The sequence below is a fragment of the Plectropomus leopardus genome, chromosome 8 (genome assembly GCF_008729295.1).
Source record: "Plectropomus leopardus isolate mb chromosome 8, YSFRI_Pleo_2.0, whole genome shotgun sequence".
Taxonomy (NCBI): Eukaryota; Metazoa; Chordata; class Actinopteri; order Perciformes; family Serranidae; genus Plectropomus; species Plectropomus leopardus.
In genome coordinates, this window is record NC_056470.1 from 10,185,344 (window position 1) to 10,206,866 (window position 21,523).

At 39.2% G+C, this 21,523-nt stretch overlaps 1 protein-coding gene across 1 annotated transcript in view; it reads right to left on the minus strand.

The window, feature by feature from the left end:
* The window catches only part of cep104 (centrosomal protein 104), a 36,046-nt gene that overhangs the window by 9,846 nt on the left and 4,677 nt on the right, over positions 1-21,523 (minus strand). The window contains exons 6-19 of the mRNA XM_042492177.1: positions 19,145-19,221; positions 18,503-18,671; positions 15,356-15,511; positions 14,364-14,591; positions 13,358-13,573; positions 12,403-12,570; positions 11,442-11,615; positions 7,199-7,375; positions 3,640-3,840; positions 2,612-2,707; positions 2,216-2,297; positions 1,195-1,267; positions 847-955; positions 596-734 (exon numbers count right to left, since the gene is read on the minus strand). Coding sequence (XP_042348111.1) covers positions 596-734; positions 847-955; positions 1,195-1,267; positions 2,216-2,297; positions 2,612-2,707; positions 3,640-3,840; positions 7,199-7,375; positions 11,442-11,615; positions 12,403-12,570; positions 13,358-13,573; positions 14,364-14,591; positions 15,356-15,511; positions 18,503-18,671; positions 19,145-19,221 — 2,065 coding nt within the window. The remainder of the gene's footprint in view (positions 1-595; positions 735-846; positions 956-1,194; positions 1,268-2,215; positions 2,298-2,611; positions 2,708-3,639; positions 3,841-7,198; positions 7,376-11,441; positions 11,616-12,402; positions 12,571-13,357; positions 13,574-14,363; positions 14,592-15,355; positions 15,512-18,502; positions 18,672-19,144; positions 19,222-21,523) is intronic.

Consider the following 21,523-nt stretch of genomic DNA (forward strand, 5'->3'; position numbering starts at 1 on the left):
TCAAATTCTGCTGGATCAGAAGTATATTTACAGATGAAGCGCACGTCTGAAAGGAACTTATCCCCTGATTATAATTTCAAATATTGCTGTTAATACAACAGTTATCAAAGTTGCAACTAATTTTGCCACAATGTTGCCATTTCCACCAGAAGGTGCAAAAGTAAAGCAATATTTGTGTAACAGAAATAAATTGGTTTTATTTAGTAGTTTTATTTAAGCCATTTGTCAATGACATATGAAGTAACAGTTTTTCCAGTAATTTTTTTGGTCACAACGAGAATTAGGCATCCTGGTGGACTTGCAGTGCTTTTTATCAGTCTAGACTGTTTGTATGCGAATTGCTGAGTGTTGGAGATATCGACGATAGAAATGTCTGCCTTCTCTTTAATAAACTGGAACTAGATGGCAGTCGGCTTATAGAGATCAAAGAATCCAAAAATACATTTGAAAAACTCAACAGCAATGTCTCTTCATTAGAGACAAAAAAATAATACAAGAAAAGTAAACCCTATTTAAACTAACTGCATGATTTCCATTATATAAGGTATTTTCAGAAAATTTCCATTGGCAAGGAGGAATAAAACTGAAAACGTACGGTTGCAGGCGGGTCCCTGGGCATGGCGAGTCAGATCTTCAGTAGCCACGGCCTCTGAGCAGCGTGGGCACTGGCTGAACCTGGAGCTGTTTTCACATTCCCCCAGCAGGTGCTCTGTGAGGCTGGCTATCTCGACTACCTGTGAACACAATGCAGAGTTGACGCCTTTGAGCTTAATTACTGAGGTGGTGATTAAACAGCTGGGACGATGTCCTTTCACAAGGACTTAAAAAACCTCTGAAAATGTCGACCTGTCTACATTCATCGCAGCGTCTCAGCATAGGACAGTGTTTCCAGTAGTGAAGGTCCAGTCCATCCTCAGTGAATGACTCATCCTTTTTGCCGCAAAATATACACAAGCTGAAACACGAGATCAGACTCCAGATCAGATTATATCCCTTCAAATTAGATACTAAATACTGATACACCGTTTGCTCATAAACACCTCAACGGGAAATATAATTGACCAAGTGAAAACTGCACAGAATACACTAAACCTATTAAATTGGGACTAGGCTAATATGTTATGTAAATCTTTTTTCTTTTTTTATCTTTTATTTATTCCAGCAATTATCTTAAAGATCTCCATTGTCACTTACTTGTCCAGATAGCTGATAGATTGTTGGACATCAATATCATCTGTTACCTTGTTCTGCAGCACTTTTGTGACAGCTGAAAGCAAAAAGACAATATCTGTTACTTGTCATGACTGAACTACTTGGAGGCTACACTTTGTTTTGGTTTTTTTTGTGGGAAAACTTGCTAAAATAGGCTATAAACTGTTGTGCCATTGCCAGTAGACAAATATGCATTTCTTTTTCATTTCATCTTATCAATTTATTTTTTTTCCAGCTGTGCAACTTTTGACGTCACAAACACATGGCAAAACAAGTTAGAAAAGAATAGAAAGCAGCATGGAGACCAGGGAAAATGTTACAGTTGTTACTGCTTTGTTATATCTGATATTTTTTCAGTCTCCCTTTTAAACTTGGTGCCAAATAAAATAAAATAAAACTACAGTTGTAAGCAGCAAAATGATCTTATTTTTTGCTTACACTATTTCTATAGGTTCATGATACAAAAGACAGGCAGTGTCGGTGTCATGTCGTACATGTTATATTGCCTACAAATGGAGCTTTTGTCTCTGTTATTGACATGCTAAGATGAGCACTATACGTAGTAGAGTTCAAGTGGTTAAACTCTCGGGAGCACTGTTGCTGAGCAACTGACAACAAAAGTAGATCCTCTTTGAAAATGGTCAATGATTTGGCTGTGTTTGCATTTCAATGCCATGCTGAAGAAACAATAAAGAATGAGGACAAAAGTGTCTAACTACCAGGGGCTCTCCAATTTATGTTACAAGTTGTGACCCCCAAGGTACCCTCAAATTTTCCACTTGTATATTAACAGGTTCCATTTGTATGACTCGAAAGACTAATTAGCACCATACTGATGTTTTGTACCATAAAGTAATATATTGTGAAGCTTTAAAGCAATCCAAATCCGATCTGTTTATGTTCAGTATATAAGGCTGTTTAACTCTACCGAATAATGTCTTTAATGTGATTAGGTTATAAGATGCTCTTATCTGCTTCTGTCTAGTAAAATGGGTGTACAAACTTGGTTTGCCAGCTTCTGGGGACTCATTTTTGGGAGCTTCTTTCTCAGGTGTTTGTTCTTTGGTGGTTTCAGCCCCTCTCTCCTTCAAAAGGCAGACAGAGAAATATGAATAGATGTCAGACAGCACAGTTCCAAAAAGAGTTGCTATTACACAGTCAAAGCTCTGCGCAACTTTAACAATGACTCGAGACTGAGACAGTCATTGATAAATGATGGGCCTCCTCTTCATGAGACTCTTAAGGAAACATAACATGTTACTATCTGTTCATGTGAATCCATGAGTTTCTCAAAACCTAAAGAGTAAAAATTCTATCAAATCTGCGTGGAGTCATAAAGACAAATTAGTAGCCATTACAAGAAGTGATGTAATTGCAGTCTGATGACAGCTCCACCTACTGTGATCTCTTTCAAGGCAGCCAGCTGCTCCTGAAGGGAGTGGATCTCCTCCTTTTCTTTTTGCCCATCCTGCTGACCACCTCCCTTCTTCAATGTCTGGATGAAAAACAACATGCCATACGCCCATAGTCAGAGTCAGTTTGTCAGTTTCATTTTCCTCTGTGTTTGCTTCCTTTATTCTCTCTCCTGTTAATATCATTTCATGATCACAGATTACACCAGCTTTCATCTCGTTATTTTTGTCTGTAAGAGTAGAAGAGCTTAAAGCTCTGCAGACTCTGAGGGCCATTACGTGATGGGAAGGCTAAGTTTCAAATAAAGCCAGAAGGAAATTAAACTTTGTCACTATATTAGTCACAAACTTGACAACATAGCATCATTACATCACGTCAGCTTTCTGGCTGCATTTGTAATTACAGCTAACAGCTGTCGTTTACCACATTATGTGTTTATAATATTAGAAAAGTCAGTCAGGCTTGTTATTGATGCAGCCTTACACACAGTTCAGTTGGTGATGACATGAAGCATTAAAAAAATAAAATAAAATAAGATGCATGGATCTGCCATGGACATTTTGTTTAACCAGATGAGTAAAAACCAGACTGCATCTTGGCTTTGGAAAGAAAGCAGCAGAGGCAGTTGTCTGTGCAACATGAAACTCTGTTACTGTCAGAGAAAAAAAGACATGACGTCATATAGTCCCCTCTACGAAGCTCATCTCTTTTCAGCTTGAGAGAGTGCTCCCATCTGCCATGTCTGACAGTTTCACCGTCCATCTACCAGCTGCTCCTCGCTGACTACCGTCTGTTTATAAGGTGTGAACACATCCTAGGTCTGGCAGTTTGATGCAAATAATTTTTAACAGTGAAGATGTACTCCAATATAAGCATCAGAAATGACACATTTGTCATTATAGAAATATGTGATTTCAGTTATTTCATTCTTTTTTATATTCTATTTCTTCTTCAAGTAAAAAAGTGAGCATTAAGGAGAGATTTATTTGCAGTGAAGGAAAAAAAAACACTTGCCTGAGTGTCCACCAGCTTTCCATCAATCTTGGCAAAGCCGTCAAAGAGGGATTTGAAGAGGAAGTTCTTCCGTGCAGCAGCATTGTTTGGTGGAAGGTAGTTGAGAACAGCAGCTCTGTGCTGCTGGTACATGGATAAGATGACACGTACTGCCAGCTCTCGAACCTCTGATGTATTGTGCTCCAAAGCTGCTGTACAGAACTGACAGAGGAAAACAGGGCTTTCTATTAACATGTGAACATTGAGCAAGGATTTTGACTGACTGAATATTATTGTTCCAATATGTACGCTATTAGGCAGTTTGGCTTTGGTTAGACTTACTGAAGACTTTTTTTGTTGTTGTTGTTGACTTTTAAGTTTTTGGGAGTTACAAGTAACATTTAAATTTTGAATGTTAAAGATAGAGAATGAAAGAAGTCACACACACACACACACACACACTACACACCTTGTAATTCACACTTTGGGCTAGGTTGTTTGGTGATCAGAAACCTGAGTGGACCACAAATCAGCACATGAACTTGAATAACCTGTCAGCTTTCTGTTGTGACCTCACTCATAAACATCATGTAAAGCAGAAACCACAAAAACCACACTGTAACCAGGTTTCTAATGCAGTTTTCCCCTGTGCACTCGTGAAGGACAAAGACATCCAGACTGTATCACTGCAAAGCAGCAGAGTGACAGGAGAGATCACTGCACATAGTGGAAAACTACACAAATATCCTCTTTAAGTCTAAATAAATTGGTTCCCATTACTGAATATTTGACTATTTGTAATCCTGTTTAACCTGATTTCTTTGAGTAATGTAACGTAATGTGGCATTATGTGCCCTCATCTAGTGTCTTCAAAAACTAAATTATGTACGCTATTGTGCCTTTGTTCATTTTTCTACCTCCTTTATTTCACTTCAAACAACTTAAATTACATTTTTGGACCTAGTTCAAATGCATTTCTTAGTCTTGTGTAAGCTGGTTACAATTGCACTGTGCTTGAAAGGTGCCATACAACTTAACTTGCCTTGTCTTTCCTCCAGTATGCTGGGGAAAATATTTAGAACAAAATAATTATGAAGAAATATTTGTAGTCTATTTCATGAGCATAGCAACAACATTGTTGAGGTCCTCTGAGGGACATGCACATCATGACGTAAAAAGAGCCCATATCCGACATAATCTGTGTGAAGAGAGTCGTAACACAATGGCAATCCCGCCAGTAGAGAACATTAACATTCAGAAGTAAACTGTGCACAAAGGCCACCCATCCCTTGCTCAACAGGCTCAGGGACAGCTTGCCATTATTCTCTGTTGTCTCTGCTGACCACTTCTCATTTTAATTACAGGAAATTCAATCACCCTCCTTATTCGCTTTGGCTCCCGCCTCGGCACAGATCGCCCAGGTAACAGCAGGGGAAAAAGGAAAAATTCTCAAAATATAGCTGGGCAAACACTGTAGAGCTGTCAAGAAGGATAGTCACAGGATCTAAAGCTGCAGATACCAGGTTTTAGCTGTACCGCCTTCAATGGCACATGTTTATGCAAGCACATGTAGTGTATAAATATCTATGCGCTATGTGAAAGGAATCTTTTTCTTTTTCCACTCAAACACATATACGATTGAAACGTTTTGTCTGATTGAGGTGCTTTGTGTGGTCTGAGGAGTAAGACTGCTTTTGTAATGTGTCAGCACAAAAAAAAGTTTACTGCAGAGACTTTCTGTACTTCTGTATTAAATGACATGTTGCTTGTCACGGCTAACCAGGTGTCACAACACATCATCAAGCCATTCATTTCTGCAACTGAGTTTCAGTCTAAACCTGGTGTCTCTTACATGTTTCTCATCAGGCAAGCTGAGAAATAAAGCACAGGCCTGCTGTCACATCTCAATCCAGACGGGAAATGTTTCCCAGGCAAACATGGGAGGCAGCCAACACAAAGGGGACAGGCGCTGAGCAAGCATGCTCAAACATGCAAACGCAGGCCACCCAATGCCACCTGTGTGGCTTTGGTTTCAGAAGGCGGAGAAACTCAGAGGACAGACCTAACAATTTGCTCTTGCTGATAAAAGATATGCAGAGTCAAGAGGAGGGCTGGGTGAAGGGGGATGGGTGAAGGGCCGCTCGTAAACTGGAGAGGGGAGGACGGGAAGGCTTGGTCAACAGTTGGATAGTTTGCACGTAGATATTAGGTCAGTGCTGGGAACCAGAGGAGTGTAGGAGATGTTAAGTGGATGCCAATGGTGACAACATTGACTCAACTGACTGGAGCTTACTGACTGCCTGTTTTGGTGAATTGAAAGGCCACAGAAAACCAGGGAGGGATTGCTCCCCTTTCAGTTTGTCACACTGTAACTACTAAGTCAAATGTAACGGAAAACAAGTTTGATGGAAACCTACTTTTAATGTCGAATGATACAGGTATATACTGAATGTACCTCCATACAGGTAACATGCTTTTATGTTCAAGAGGATATGTCGTATTGTTATTTCCAAATTGGAAAGAGATTAATTTGACACAAAAAAACGCAATAGTAGTTGACAGAAACTCAAGTGTAGAATTTTGTCAATACATACAGGAGCATTTTTTGGCTGCCGCTGCTAATATTTACATTTACAATGTATTTGCAAGATTTTGCAGCTATAAAATCCCATAAAATGTTTTAGTGTCCCCAAAGTCTTTGAGTACGAAAGTTGGACGTTTGTTTCTCGTGATATAATGGAATAATTCTCTCATTATCCCAAAAAGAAAAGCAGTAACCAAAGCTTCTCTTGACTCCTATACTCTGAGGTGTTTGGGGTCAAAATGTCAAAATTTGGTTGTGAGGGAAACAAAATCTTGATTTCTTGAGATATCGAGATAGTTAACTTGTGATCTTGAGCTGCCCGGTTTGATAATTTCAACCATGGCTGCTCTCTGCTTCTGTATCAGAAACCTAAAATAATTCAAATTAAAAAAGAAGAAAGAATGGATGGATGCATTCAGTAGCGGTTTTTACACTGCCTGTTCAAGGCGGGAATATCATGTTATTGTGCTTCCTCGCCATTTTGCCGCCCTATCTGTTGGGAGAGAGTTGTCTTGCCTTCAAGCCAGCAGCAAAGGTAGTAACAAGCCGAAACAAGGTCTGTGTAAAAAGGACAACTGAAAGGCTGGAAACGTGTATGTGATCAATCAGTGATAGATTTAAAAAGCAGCTATTAGTAATTGGCAACAAAGTCAAAGAAAAGCAGAGGCCGTAAATGTCTACAAATTGGAAAAAAATGGGGTTTGGAGGCTCCTTATCATCTGAGCAGAGGACAAGATCAGCCCCTATATAACAGGGACTGTAAATGATTGTTATTGCCATGTCATGCCATTGTAATTGTTTACAAATTGCTGCCAATGCATGTGTTATATGTTACACTAGAGGCAGATGCTGTTGTGCTAATCATCATGCCCATCACAATTCTTTTGCTTCCACAATACCAGCATGCTTTCTAAATCAGACACCGGAGCGGAATAGTGCCGCTGTTGATTTGTTCTGTGAAAAAATGCAAAGACGGCATAAAGAAGGGACTTTTACCATCATGACGTTGTCCAGGGTGAAGCCAGAATTATCTGTGCCCAGTTCAGCAAGTAGCTTCTCGAGCAGCTCGGCCCGACTCTGAGCCAGACGAGAGGGGAAGTTGGATTTGAAGGGCTTCACCAGCTCTCCAGGGATTACCTGCAGGGTGCGTACATCCTTCAAAACAGCAATTTCCTAAATGGTGGACATGAGAAAGAGGCAAAGACTTTGAAATTTGTAAAGGTCATCTGATGTCACTATAAACGTACAGTATGCTCCTTTAGATTAAGTCATATGTGTGCTGTTATCTGTTAACAAAACATATGTGTGTCATGCGACACATGGTGATTTGTCATTCAACACAGGCATCTGTTGAAGAAACAAGTCATGACAGAGATCACAAGTGTACAATGAAAGTAGGACGGAAGATGGCTCTTGGAAAAACTTCTCTCAGTTGTTTGCCGTTTCAACCGCGTCAGGTGAGTGGAATGTATGTCGGAAACAAGGTGGACACACACACACACACACACACACACACACACACACACACACACACACACACACACACACACACACACACACACAAATTGTATAAATTGTACTCATTGTAGAAATAATGATTCAGTCACTTCTCTAATAACAGAGTTCTGAACAGATCTAGAAGGGCTGGGCGATGATTTCAGAGGGCTGAGACTCATGGTAATGGCCTGCACAATTGTGTCCTGAGTTGAACTCATTGAAACAGAAGCTACTTTAGGTCATAAAGACCTCTTTCCCTTTCTTACTCACCACACACACACCCATAAATGAGCTACACTGCAACAGATACCAGTTAGCAAATGCACATTACGTGTTCACACCAACTTCCAGTACGGGCCACAAATGCCAAACACCACCTCTTCTGTATAGCACCCGAACTGCTGGCTCTGCTCCAGTTAAAGGCTACAAGGAACCAGTCTCAGCAGTCAGTGTGACTACAACATGGGGCTTGTTTTTAGGCTGGGGCAGAGCATGACAACACCTTAGACACCTCCTAACTCACCCTGTGTATCAAGCTGCAGTATAGCACACTGTTGCATGCAGGCATGAATCAGTCTCTGAGGTCAATGTTGTGTTAGGAAAGCTAACTTGAGACGTTACGAGATTCTTTTTAGAAACAAAACAAATAATATACACAACAGGATCTGCACACTCTATTTGATTAGTATTACTTAAATACAGTGCACAGATGCTAACATGCAGAAGTTTGTTTCTGTATTTGTCCTTCCAGCAACTTAAAAAACCTCTCAGCTAGGTGAGTGGTGGATGCTTTAGCTCTTAAACAAAACATAATAAAGAAAACTCTACCAGTAAACAAAACTGGCTAAATCTGAGAGCTAAGGGTTACCAGCAAAACAGCAACACTTATGGTTAAGCTATTTGGTAAATCGGCAAGTTGCATAAAAACACACAACCTCATTCATAAGACACATTATCAGTTACATAGACTCTGGTGAAAAAGCAATACACGTATGAAAGGTGTTAAAATAAATGTATCCATTATTCTTCCTAACTGCAGTATACAGTGGTGGTATAACATTACAGGCTAAATACAGGAACTGATCTACAAAAACAAAGTCTTCATTTCATTCTGTTAAACAGTATAATCATATTAGAGAATTACATTAGGTCAGGCAATCATTTTAATTTATCTTCATAAATATCTTTCCTGTTTCTTCAGATGCTCACTCAAATAAGCTTAGTGTTAATAGAGAGGCACATAAGTCTCTTTCGGACTGTTTACAATTCACATGAACTCTGAACCTTTTTTGGATAGTGCGTCTTTCCTGGAAGAATCACGCACAGTTTTTGAGCGATAAAGTAAAATATTCCAATAAAACTACTGCGTCAATCCAAAAACACAGAGATAGACCGAGCACACATGGGGAATATTTTCAAAGTTAGCCTTTGGAGGAAATTTGAATTGGATTTTACGCATGTTGGAGCTCTGACCCTCTGTTTGCTCACTGTGTGGTGTGGAAATAAGGCACCTTTTTTCCATTTTGAATGCAGACTTGCACCGACTTACCGAAACCATTATCTGTGTTAACATGCACATAAAAACCCCAGTTAAGCACACAAATGAATAATATTAATATGTGTCCTGCAGGTGCATATGAATCACTGCCAGTAAAGAGTGTATTTATCTACTGTGATTATTACTCATACCAATGACACTATTACTTTACTGACGTAAAGGTTATTTATGTACGTGCTTACAGAAGGAATTCAGCCTGAGAATTATACCATTAATCCATTAGCAGATTAACAACAAATTTGTTAATTGTTTAAGCCATTTATCATGCAAAAATGCCTAATACTTGCTGGTTGCAGCATGCCGTATGTCACAATTATAAATCAAACCCTACAATACAACTAAGCTTTTCTATGAATAATTTCTGCAGTATACCATTGTTTAATAATCACACACAAAAATAGTGTCTGCAGTATACTAATGTTAAATAATGGCACAGAATTTTGGTTCTGTACTTTAAGGCTATACTAACATGGTTACAACAAAAAAAATGCATGATCTTGCAATGTAATTGCAGTTTAGGCCTATTAAATTCATTTAGGGCTGTATTAAAATAATGTGGATAGTATCCTCCCTGGTTTTAAATAACAAGTTTCATAACAAGGATACTCCAGTTCAGTAACTTGAGGAGTAGCATATAACAAAAATAGTACCAAGCATACACGGTCATCCTTTTACAGTTTGCTTTTGGCTTTAAGTTGGAGTGTGAGATTCAGTTGTTAGCATAAATAAATGTCAAAATAATAAACTTCCCCTGCGTACAGTGGTTGCTGATGAGGTTAATGATTTTTATGTGTATATATCGATTGTCAATGTTAGTCATAGCAACTCTCAATATTACAGTGCTGCTTCACTGAGATTTGCGCAAACTTACATTAAGTTTATTTATATAATTACTTACATTGACAATTTTATACATTTATTTATTTTTTAAATGCAATCAATTGTTTTTCTTAACAATACCAAAACAAGAAAGCAGACAGAAAATATGTCTATGAAAATCATCAAGAGATGAATTTCATAATGTCTTTTTATCCCTCAGAAATCCAACCTCTTGAAAAAGACAGTTTAGTAAAGAAATTATCATCTGCTTATACCTAATCTAATAATTCAGAACTAAGAGGGTTGCGAGATTCACTCATTCATTCTTTCACAGTTCAGCTGTGATCTTATGACTTTCTCAAACAGCTGAAAATGTATAACCATAACAGATCCACCCTTATATGAATCATAACATTTTTTTCTCGTCTTGATGACTACAATATCTCCTTCAGCCGTCTGCCTGTATGTGGTAATAATGAGATCAAGGTCGACATGATGAACAAATGAGGATTTCTATATGAAAGGAGCAATGGCTCTTATATATGTACCATCAGCTCCTGAAAGGGGAGAACTGATTCAGCATCAAACTCTTTTGTATTTTGCTCTGTTTTTTAGCTGTCTTTGAGGCTTAAACAGAAAAAGATGGAACAAGAAGTAAGCCAGAAACATTTCTGGATATTACAGGATAACTGTTCATCTGTACATGATTACTCTATGTGCACACTGTTTTGTGTACTGCTGCAGTATCATTATTTTGAGGTAATTTTTCTTAGCACTCTCAGAGGACATGTACTATCATCTCACTCCTCTTACTTGCCCTTAATGTTGTCAACACTTAATTGTGTATATTCGTGTATGCATGGTTGTTATTTCATTGTATCAGTGCAATGTTGTATTGGTTTGATTTCTAATGTGTTTTGGGTTTCGCCTTCATGCTGGTAACAGTTCCAACCTTATGCAGGCCTGCCTCATGGGATCGGGAGTGTACTTAAGGCTTTTTGGGTTTGTTACTAGATGACAGGAGTTCCACCTAGTTCGTGTGTGTTAAAACTTAATTTCCAGAAATCAATTCAAATTTTGGCTGTAATAGCCATAAACAAATGAGTCTATCACCAAGGATATCAGAAGCCTCTTCAGTATGTTGCACATTGTTTTATGGAGGAAAAAAATAAAGACTGTGGTAAAAAACAAAAACAAAACCATTTTACAAAAATTTTACATAAGGAAAGATAGCGGAGGTAGACAAATTCATCATCTCTTCAGTCAAAGCAAAGCTGCTATGGAGGTAGAGGGTAGTCTGACAAGAAGTAAAAGGTTAAATGGAAATCGACTTGTGTACCATGTCAGTCCAGTGTGTTATTATACCTGTATGAAGGCAGTGGCCGCGCCCCGGAGGCGGCTGGCTGAGTCTCCAGTCTTTGACAGCAGGTTGGGCCAAGTCTGATCTATGCAGTAGGTCACCTCTGCCCGGCCCAGCCCCAGACTTGGGATCAGCTGGCTCAGCAGAAGCCGTAGCAACTTCAAGGAGGCGTGAAAAACCTATGGAGAGGGGCAGTGTTTGTTTAGCTCCAAATTTAGTCGACTTTCCAAGAAAAGTTAGCACCAGGCTGATGTCAATTAGCAGAGAGGTGAGACTTGTCAATGTTTAGTTTGAGTTGGTTAGAGTATGCAGATGGAGAGAGACAATGAGCTCAATTTAATTACTGGCGCATTTTTAATGTTTGGGCAGTTTTGTGTTTGCAATCAGTATCAGGAAGACATCTAACAAATACCTTAGGCTACATTCAGTCTCACAATGTAATGACATGACCTGCAGCTTTGACCACTGAACTGCCAAAGAAAGGTGTATATAACATGAAGTGAAGTGAAGCACATTTATGGAGCAGCAAATTACTTCTTGACTTCTTAATAGAGCATTCTGTGTATCAATGCGGCTAGGAAAATGAATCACTAGAAGTATTGCAGCACTAATCTTTTCATTACCATACAAGCTGTAGATGACTTCCAGAGAGGGGTTACAAGGCCATCCTTGTCATAACTGTTTGTTTAAGGAAGCCAGCTTTGGGAGAGAGAACTAGGGTTGCATATGGGACAGGGGGGACATTGTTAAGAGTATGCATGTGTGAGTGTGTGCTTATGATTTAACTACATGAATGTTAGTAACTGGATCCAGAGAACATGATTTATAGACGACTTTGACAGTGACAAAGTAAACATATCCATAACGCCTCAATAGGGCGGCTTCACTGGCAGCAGTTCCTGTTCAATTAATGTGGACATTCACAGCAGGCAGAACAGGACAATTTTCTTTTGGGGACAAACTCACAGATGATACTTTATCCAGGAGGGCCTTCTTGACCAGGACGACTGCAGCTCGTATCATGTTTCTCAGCTCCTCCTTGGGGGTGGAGGGTGACAGCTCCAAAAGCTTTTTGTGCACAGCCAGGAGAGCATCCTCTCTGTGAGACCAGGTTTTGGAATACGCCCCAGCCACCTGGAAAAGAAGAGAGACAAAAGACTGGTCAAGGGGCAGGAAGATCTACCATTGGTTGCTTGAGTTCATCCTGCAACCCCCCCTGCTCCTTTCTTTGCCAGCTGCACACAAGGATGTTTAATTTACAAAAAACAACAGCACAAAACCGTTATTGGTCATTTTTTACGAACTAAACTATAAATGGCTGATTCACATGGCTAATACTGTAACTAAGACATCCCCTGAAAAGGCATATTTTTACGTTGATAGATGATCAGATATGATCTAATTATAATTAATCTCGCTTGAGCATTTACAGCAGTCAAAAATGTCCGCAAGCTGGGGAGACAATGAGGTCTGAGAACTTACTTACTCTCAGAGCAGAGGACGAGATCATCCGCCATCAATAATCCAACTGATAAATCAATAATCTATAATCATTATCACAGTGGTAATGATTGGTATTGCCATGTAATGTCATTGTTATGGCTTTGTAAGCTGTCTGAATTGTATGTTATATGTCAAATTCGACGTCAAAGCTGTCTTCTGCGTTTGGAACAGTGGCATGACATCTGAAATATACTGGGGTGACATCATGCCGGTGTTGTTCGGATCTATGTAAATTGCAACGTAACGAGAGGGCTGTTGATAAAACTTAATCTGGACAGCAGAAATAGGGCTATAATATCAGAGTGCAAGTTAAGTTCCCAAAAATATTTGTCAGAGTAAATATGTAGAAAAAAAACATAGAAAGTAAAACCCTTTGTTTGCTTAGCAAACCAACATTTTCCGCCTTTGTTTTTCTTACCAGGCTTTCTCCATAGACCTCTATTGGAAGACCAGCCTCTCTCTGGGCCTTCTCTGTCAGGGGCTCTGGCTCTCCGCTTATCACAGGGCTGCGTGGAGTCCTTTGGGCATCAGGTTGGGGCGAGTGCTGCTCTGCAGGGCTCGGGATGGACTCCACAGGCCAGTCTTTCCTCTGAAGGGCTGGTAGCGGCCTCTCATCATAAGGCACACTGGTTACCTGTAAGCAAAAACGTTGGTATTTAAAGTTTGGAATGTGATATTAACATATAATTTACAACTTCCACTTTTTTGTTTTATTAACATACAAGTACTGTATTCAAATTTCTCAGCACACAAAATAATACAAAGAAAACTGATCTACACTTTCAGTCTGTCCATCCTTTTAAAAAATTGATCATCTCTACCCATGTTCACTATCTCTCACTAGCATTTGATCACTGAATAGGTCGATCATTCAACATCATGATGACAATGAATGTTTAACCCCATCTTTACAAACCCAGTCTCCATCCAGTCCACACTGTCTTCCATGCCCCAGGGCCAACTGGCACCCTTCTGCCTTGTACAAGGCTCAAAGCCCTGCCCTCAGGCCAGGTTGGCAGCCGCTGGAGTCAGCCAACTGTTGCACGCTTTTAATTAAATAGTGAAACCCAACCTCCAGTAGGGCTGGTCTCAGGAGGTGGTGAGTAAAGCATAAAAGCCCCCACTGGTCATAATCTCCCCGTGTGCTCTGTGTTCCAACACTACAGAGGCTTAAGGCTGGAGACATGTTCCCAAGGTGCTAGGTTATTTTTACAACAATAAAGGGATTCATGCAAGCAGAACAAGCTCAAGGTGTCTACAGTTGTATCATTAATGAGAAAACACTGGGTTTGTCAATACTGACTATCCATACTGTCTTCAACAAATGAGTATTGGAGAAGTTGCTACAGTTTTTAAGTATGTGCAGGTGTTGGAGATGTTGTGATGTGCTGCATTATCTAGGCATTTTAAAAAGTATCACGTACATCAAGCTTGGGCACAACAGCAGGTGTGCATGGCGTGTCAGGTTGGCTGCTCAGTTTGGATGCAACAGTTCCTGCGTCTGACTGTTGGTTCTGATGAGCATTAGGTTTCTTCCCCTTCCTGAATGTGTCTGAGGACACAAGGGGCTCGGTAGGGACCGAATGGTGACTTGGAGAAGGCAGAAGGGAGGGAGGATCCCGGGTTGGGGATGAATCTGTGGCCTGTGTGATCTGAAGACATGGTGGGATGACAGAACAGAATTCAGTTTACAAAGAATAAGCCTTTTTTTCTAATATCCCATAATTTCTCATCTTGTTTACCACCAGAATCTTGGACAAAAACATATTGAGAAGAGATGCCACACTGTAAAATCTAACAACCTGATCTTACTGACTCTTTACTTTATATCTATTTGTAGCTTAAAAATGATAAGTGAAATAAGCGTATTCTTTTTAAGTAAGCAAATTTATCAAACCAGGTTAGTCTGACTTAACTGAACAGTTGTGTTTACTTGGTTGTATTGAGGGAACTGATTGAGTTTGACAAATAAAGTCAGAGTAACAAAGAAGGATTAGTTCATAGGATTATTTTAATTTGAACTAAATACTATTCTAAGAATCTTGAGACAAGACAACTGTTTGTATGAAACAAATGAAATCATACAATTAAAACGAACCCTCTTAAAAGGCTTACAAATAAATCTTAAATATATATACAAATATTCAGACAAAATCTTTCTCTTTGTTTACTTAAGATTTCAACAGGATTCCATGTCAGGCCGATTTATGACAAGTTAATTCACTCGTCATTTTTAAATTACAAGAACTTCACAGAAAAACTAGAATAAACTGCAAAATTAAGTATGTAAATATACATAAATCAAAATTAATTTTTATATTTACTTGCTCATATTAAGGCAATTGGTTTCCTTGATTTATAAAAGTAAGATCAGCTTGTGAGTTCACAGTACATCAGTGGCTGGTGACTGACTCACCGTTGCCTTGTCCAGCAAGTTGTGGACCTCCAGCTGCTGGTAGACACTCCTCCTGTACTCCTCCATCAGCTCCTTCTTCTTCTTGGCCAGATCATAATCTTCCTTTTCAATTGCACATCGCTTTTCAACATCATACCGAGCCAAGCGCTCCCCCACCTGAAGAGTCCCAGACAAAGAGAGGTAGAGACAGCTCTGCAGTAAAAATGGGAGCTGCTGAATGAGTCTGCTCATTGTCTTGTGTTGTCTTAGGATTTAAGCCAGTGTGTGTCTTTTGATTATTAGCTGCTATCTTTACCTTCTACAGCTGACACTTTACGAGTTTTCCATCATCTGTACTTATCTTACAGATGAAAGTAGAGCTACTGCTGAAATATCGACTGCATTTAGAAGCATCAATCATTATCATTTCATTAGGGAAAATAGAGTTTTTACACTGTTCATGAGCTTTTAAGTTTAATCTGCTCTGGTGTTGTTCTTACCATGTTGTTTTTTTTTAATGATTACTCCAGTTTATTACAACTTTGATCTTATTGAAATGCTTTTTTAATTGACTCCATTTCCACCTTCAAATCCTGTCTGGAAACACACCTTTTCAAGGTGGCATATTCAGCCTGATGTTAGGGTGACACACACGGAGATTTGCATCATAAAGATTTTATAATAATGATTTTATACCTGGTTTTTATAACTATGGTTTACTTGTTTACTACTTGTTTTTAACTGTGTGTTATAAGGTGTCCTTGCATGCTATGAAAGGCTCCCATAAATAAAATGTATATATTTTATTTTATTTATATATTTATTATAATTATTAATCTTATTGGTGATAACAACATTGTTCTCATCAAGCGAATTGCTGAGACCTGGGAAAGTAGTGACATTACTAAAAACAGTTTCAACAGGCAAGAAACATTAGTCATGCGATCAGACAGGTTGTAAAGAAAACCCCAGATTAGTACCATTTATTTGGAGGAGAAAACAATGTTGAACGGTAGAGGTATGACCAAGTCGGAATAACTTCCTGGTTCAGCTTCGACAGACTGTACCTTCTGTGCACTGTTTTACCGTGCACTAAGGGATTATTACCAACATCTGAAGTGCACTCACTTTCAGTTTAACCTCTGAGGAAAAATACTTAGATAATCTGGCTAAATTGTCAGCTTGTTTACAACCTGTCTGATCATAAAAATGCTTGTGTTTTTTTTTTACAGCCTTGGTCCTCATTGTACTGGTGTTACTGTGTTCCCAGAGCAATTTCAGCAATTACTCTTGTGAGCACACTGTTATCAAAACCAACAGAAACAACAACCAAACTTAAACAAATCAGACCCAAAGTGTAATTACTCAGAATTATCCTTTAAACCAAACTAGAGCATATTTGGGAATGGACATGGATTTGACACAGGCAGTTCTGCCCGGCCGAATACTACAGCCCTGGTTACGCATAGCAGTAAGTGTGCCACATGATGAAACAGGCTGGATATTTGACAGCAACTTCCAGTAAGTCAGGAAATTCCATAAAGCTGAATTAAGTTGCTAACAAGGTGCCAAGTGACACAGCCTGAGCATCAACACTCTGTTTTGGACAAAACCAAGTAGTGCAATTAACACTGAAACTCCAATTTATATTCAGGTTTTCTAGCATGTAGTTCTTTCTACGCCATGAGCACCACTGCTTCTTCCAATCAATGCCAAGTTGGCCAAATAAAAGCTGAAGAAACATACCAGGCCAATTCTCTGCCTTTTGTCTTATCTTCTTCTGTCATGTCTTTTTAGATATCAAAAAATAATAACCATCCTCTGACATCCTAAGGGTGCAATGACAAGGGATTTTCAGCATGACTACATTGGTGACTGCTTTTTCCTCCATGTTAACAAGGTGCTAGTGAGTGGGTGTATGTGTGTGTGTTATCTGGTTACGGAAAGCCTTGTGGCTAGGAGTGGGACAGACACTACCCGAAGACCATCACTGCAGCTGTTGAGCCTATTAAGAATTCATGGTCAGCATGGTAACGTTGTATACAAGGAGGTCAGTGACAGGAATCTGAACAATGTTTAACAACTACTGTCACAAACGGTGGTGAATTTACACTTGGTGTCTGTCAGAGAAATACAAGCCTCACAAAGCTGAAATTTGCAAGAGCGAAATTATTATCAGTAGCAGTGCCAGTGGGTGGAATTTGGGACCTGAATTACTTACCAGTTGTTTGCAAAGTAAAAATAACTGTCGAAAGTCAACAGAGATAACATGGCCTAAAGGGGTCGAAAACAATGGTGGAAGAGTGTTAGTTATGTATCACATTTAATGAGATCATCTTATGTTTTCACACATGAAAGCTTTATCTACAGAGTAGCTAGTAGCTGTAACTGTCAGATAATTGTTTTTAAACTGAAATGTGGTAGGATAAAAATCAAGTAGAGTACATGTACTTGTTTACATTCCATTACAGGTCCAGACTGAATACTGGGAGAACAAATCCCAGTATTTTCCCTCTTGCCAAAAATCTTCTGCCTTTTGCTGGAAAAAAATACTTCCCTTAACAAGAGATGTTTAGCATACGTCTGCTTGTGTGACTGTGAGCCTGTGCGTTCACATGCTACTTGTTTGTACTAAAACAAAGGCACATTTTCTAAACCCCAAACTGTCACAGCTAAATAGTGGAATCTAACCTTAAAATGCTGTTATGGTAAATAAAAGGGGTCAGCTGTTTTTCAGCAGCCTGTCCCTTCTTTAGAAAAATAAAATAATAAAATAATATTCATTAGAAAAGGTGTGAATGGAGCAGAATGCAAAATCTGTAATACAAGTGGCTTAAAGGAGTAGTTCAACATTTTGTGAAATATGCTTATTCACACTTTTTGCAGAGTTAAAGGATAAAATTAACACTGTTCTCATGTCTGTGTGTTCAGTGCGGAGCAAGAGCCAAACAGCGACTGGTTTACTTGAGCTTAATAATAATCTTAGAACCGTATTTAATTTTTTGTCGGCTTTAAATATAAACTAATTTATACGTTTTCAGACTGTGAGTAACTCCTGAAGAGAGAACACATCCTGCTATTTGAGGTGCATACTGTTCAAACATGTGAGCAAATATTTGGTGTCGATGTGTTGTAGTCACCCAGTCTGCCTCCCAGCGGCTATAGTACCTTTTGCAGGTCTGCGATGGCCTGCTTCAGATTCTTGGCCTGCTCAAATTTCTCCTGCCGTACCATGTCCTGCTTCTTTTGGTCCAGGAGTCGGATGATGTGGGCAACTTCGGGGTCCTGGTACATGTCAAAGGCCAGGTCGTCCAAGGGGGAGATGGACTCACATTTGCTGGGTGTAAGACAGGACACAAAAACAACAATTGAAATATTAAATGAACTGAAATCTTAAGACATTTCCAGCTATATGAAAGCACTCTTCTGACAGGTCTTAACTTGTTACACTTGTGAAACATGTTGAATATAGAAGTGTCTAAGTTCATTTGAGATAATACCAGTGTAGAATACATATCTTATGATCTGTTAAATATGCTCAGTATTGTGCAAATCCTGATCAAAGGGGAAAAACACTGACCGACCCCCAAAGGAGTGAGACCATGAGGTGAAACGTCCCTTGGGGATTGATTTATTAAAAAAAGAGATATTTCGAAATGTGTTTTCCTCTTTGCACGAACCACCACCTGCATTGTCTTCAAATGCGAGTGACCTTGAATGCCTTATTGGTTTTCTTCCAGACTAAATGGCTTTGTTGGACAATGTTATTGTCACAAACAAAGAAACCAGGGTTCAATGGCCTAGCCTCACCCCATGAAGGTCGTGTCCAAGGCGGCCTCCAGCTGGGTACTGTTGAGGTAGTGTTCGATCAGCTGCTCTCTGCTTGGCTGGGGGTAAACAGATGGACAAATTACACACACGTGCATATATACTCTTGTATTACTGTTGAAAGCAAGATCTGATAATTGTTTTCCAATCCCATTAGCTTTAAGGTGACCTTCACCTTAAACCGTGCCCTTAACCTTAAACTAACCAGCCAAGCAGAAGAAGCAAAAGTGACAGTCAGCAAGACAGACTTAAACAAAAAAGTTCTTGGACCTTAAAATGAAAGTAATACAAGTACACAAACGCACAAACACAAACACATGCGCGCGCGCACACACACACACACACACACACACACACACACACACACACACACACAAATCCCAACCCAATTATCCGATTAGGAAACAGTTCCTACTGATGACATAATTTTTGCAGTGCTTCGCTGAACCAGCATTTAATATGATGAAGGCCAAACTTCCTGTTAACCATTAATTAGCTAGAACAACAACAGTACTGTCCACTTATTTAATCACACAGTACGTCATTATTCTGCCTGAAAGGCATGGAAACATAACTAAGAGGAAATAAAGAAAACTGTGATGGACATCTAGCTTTATCTACTTTATTAGTGACCTGAGTTTAAAATGTTACTAACCTATTTTGAAGTGTAAATGTCACATCATCTTCATTAATCATTTACACAGATTAAGCATGATATTTTTGCACTGGTCATAAGCACATTTTAATTTTGCTAAGGAACAGATGCTAAGGAACTACTTCTTAAAGGGTCAGTTCACCCCCTTCCCCACCAAAAAAAAAAAAAACATTCTGCCTACACTCAAATAAAATTAAGGTTAATGAAATTTGGTAAAATTATTCACAGCATTGAAAATCATGTTTAAAACTCAACAGCAATATCTGTTTCCAGAAACAATGCACCTTTTTTATCTGGACAAATCCACAGACAATTTTCTGGAACTACTGTGTACCAAAGAAACAGCCTCTATGAAAAGTGGTGATGGTGTGTTGTGTAAATTATCCAGACACACATCTCAGTGAAAGAGACCCCTATACCTTAAACCACCATACCAATATAATGCCTTCATCTGACCAATCCATCAAGAGAAAGACCAAAGAGGAAAAGACAAAAACTGTAAATAGAATAAATGAAAACATGTCAGAGGAGAGAGAGAGAGAGAGAGAGAGAGAGAGAGAGAGAGAGAGAGAGGGTCCTTGGATGGTCTTTTCATAAAACTGGGCTGTCTGTCAGTAGAAAGATGCAAATACTTTTGAAATTGGAACTAAATGACCAAAGAAAACTGAAAAAAGGACTGTGGCATTTGCTTTTGCTCAAAAGGCACAGCGGCCGCAGCTACATCTCCAACCTGTGGCCCTTTTCCTGCATGTCATCCCCTTTCTCTCGCCTTTCCATTTAATCTGTCTTGACAAATAAAGGCAAAAAGCCCTACAATTAACCTTGTTTTTTTTAAGAGGTAGAAAAACTACAATTACCAAAATGCATTGTGCCACAACAGACAAATAAACACTCCCACTAGTGGGTGACTTGATGCAAGTCTGTATTGGCTCATCCATAAACAATATGGCAGCTGGCTGGTTACAAATGATCTCTTAATAAAACACTAAAATGCACTAAAATATGTTTCTGAAAGCATTTGGAGTGAGAAACTGACAATGCAGTCACAGAATCTTGATTTATCAGCACTTCTTAATAGACTGCATGATCTCTGTTTTGTCTGAATTTGAAAGAGAGGAAAAAAAAGGGGGCAGCGGGCATACAAAAACCACAACATACATCACAAAAATAAATAAATCAAGTTGGAGCTCAAAATGTAAAAGTGACCTCAGGATGAAAATCTGATTTAATTTTACCTGCATCATTTAAAAACCTGGAGACTGGCAACTCTAGTTGGAGAACGACAGAATGGAAAGACTGACAAAGAACCTTTGACCTTCAAAGAGCCGATTTATAGTACGATGGAGAGCTAATGGAGGCCATGCAAGCAGCTTCAGCGTCTCTGTGACAGCAAAAAAAGCTTCTGTTTACCATCAGTCATCACAATTTTTTCACTGCTGTGAGCATCGTGAACAAAATTCCATTCACCTCGTTTCCACTGAAGTGAACGCAGAGATCTCAAAGACAGATCTGTGTGGGTACATACCCCCTAGAGGTAATGAGAAGATTTTTTTTTTCTTCATATTTTGGACAAACTGACACTTTTTAAGTGGCACATGCTCCTTGTATATACACACACACACACATACACACACACACTCAGTGTCCCTCCACAGGACCAACACAACTTCCACTCACAGAACAGATATAAGAGAACAAGATCTCGC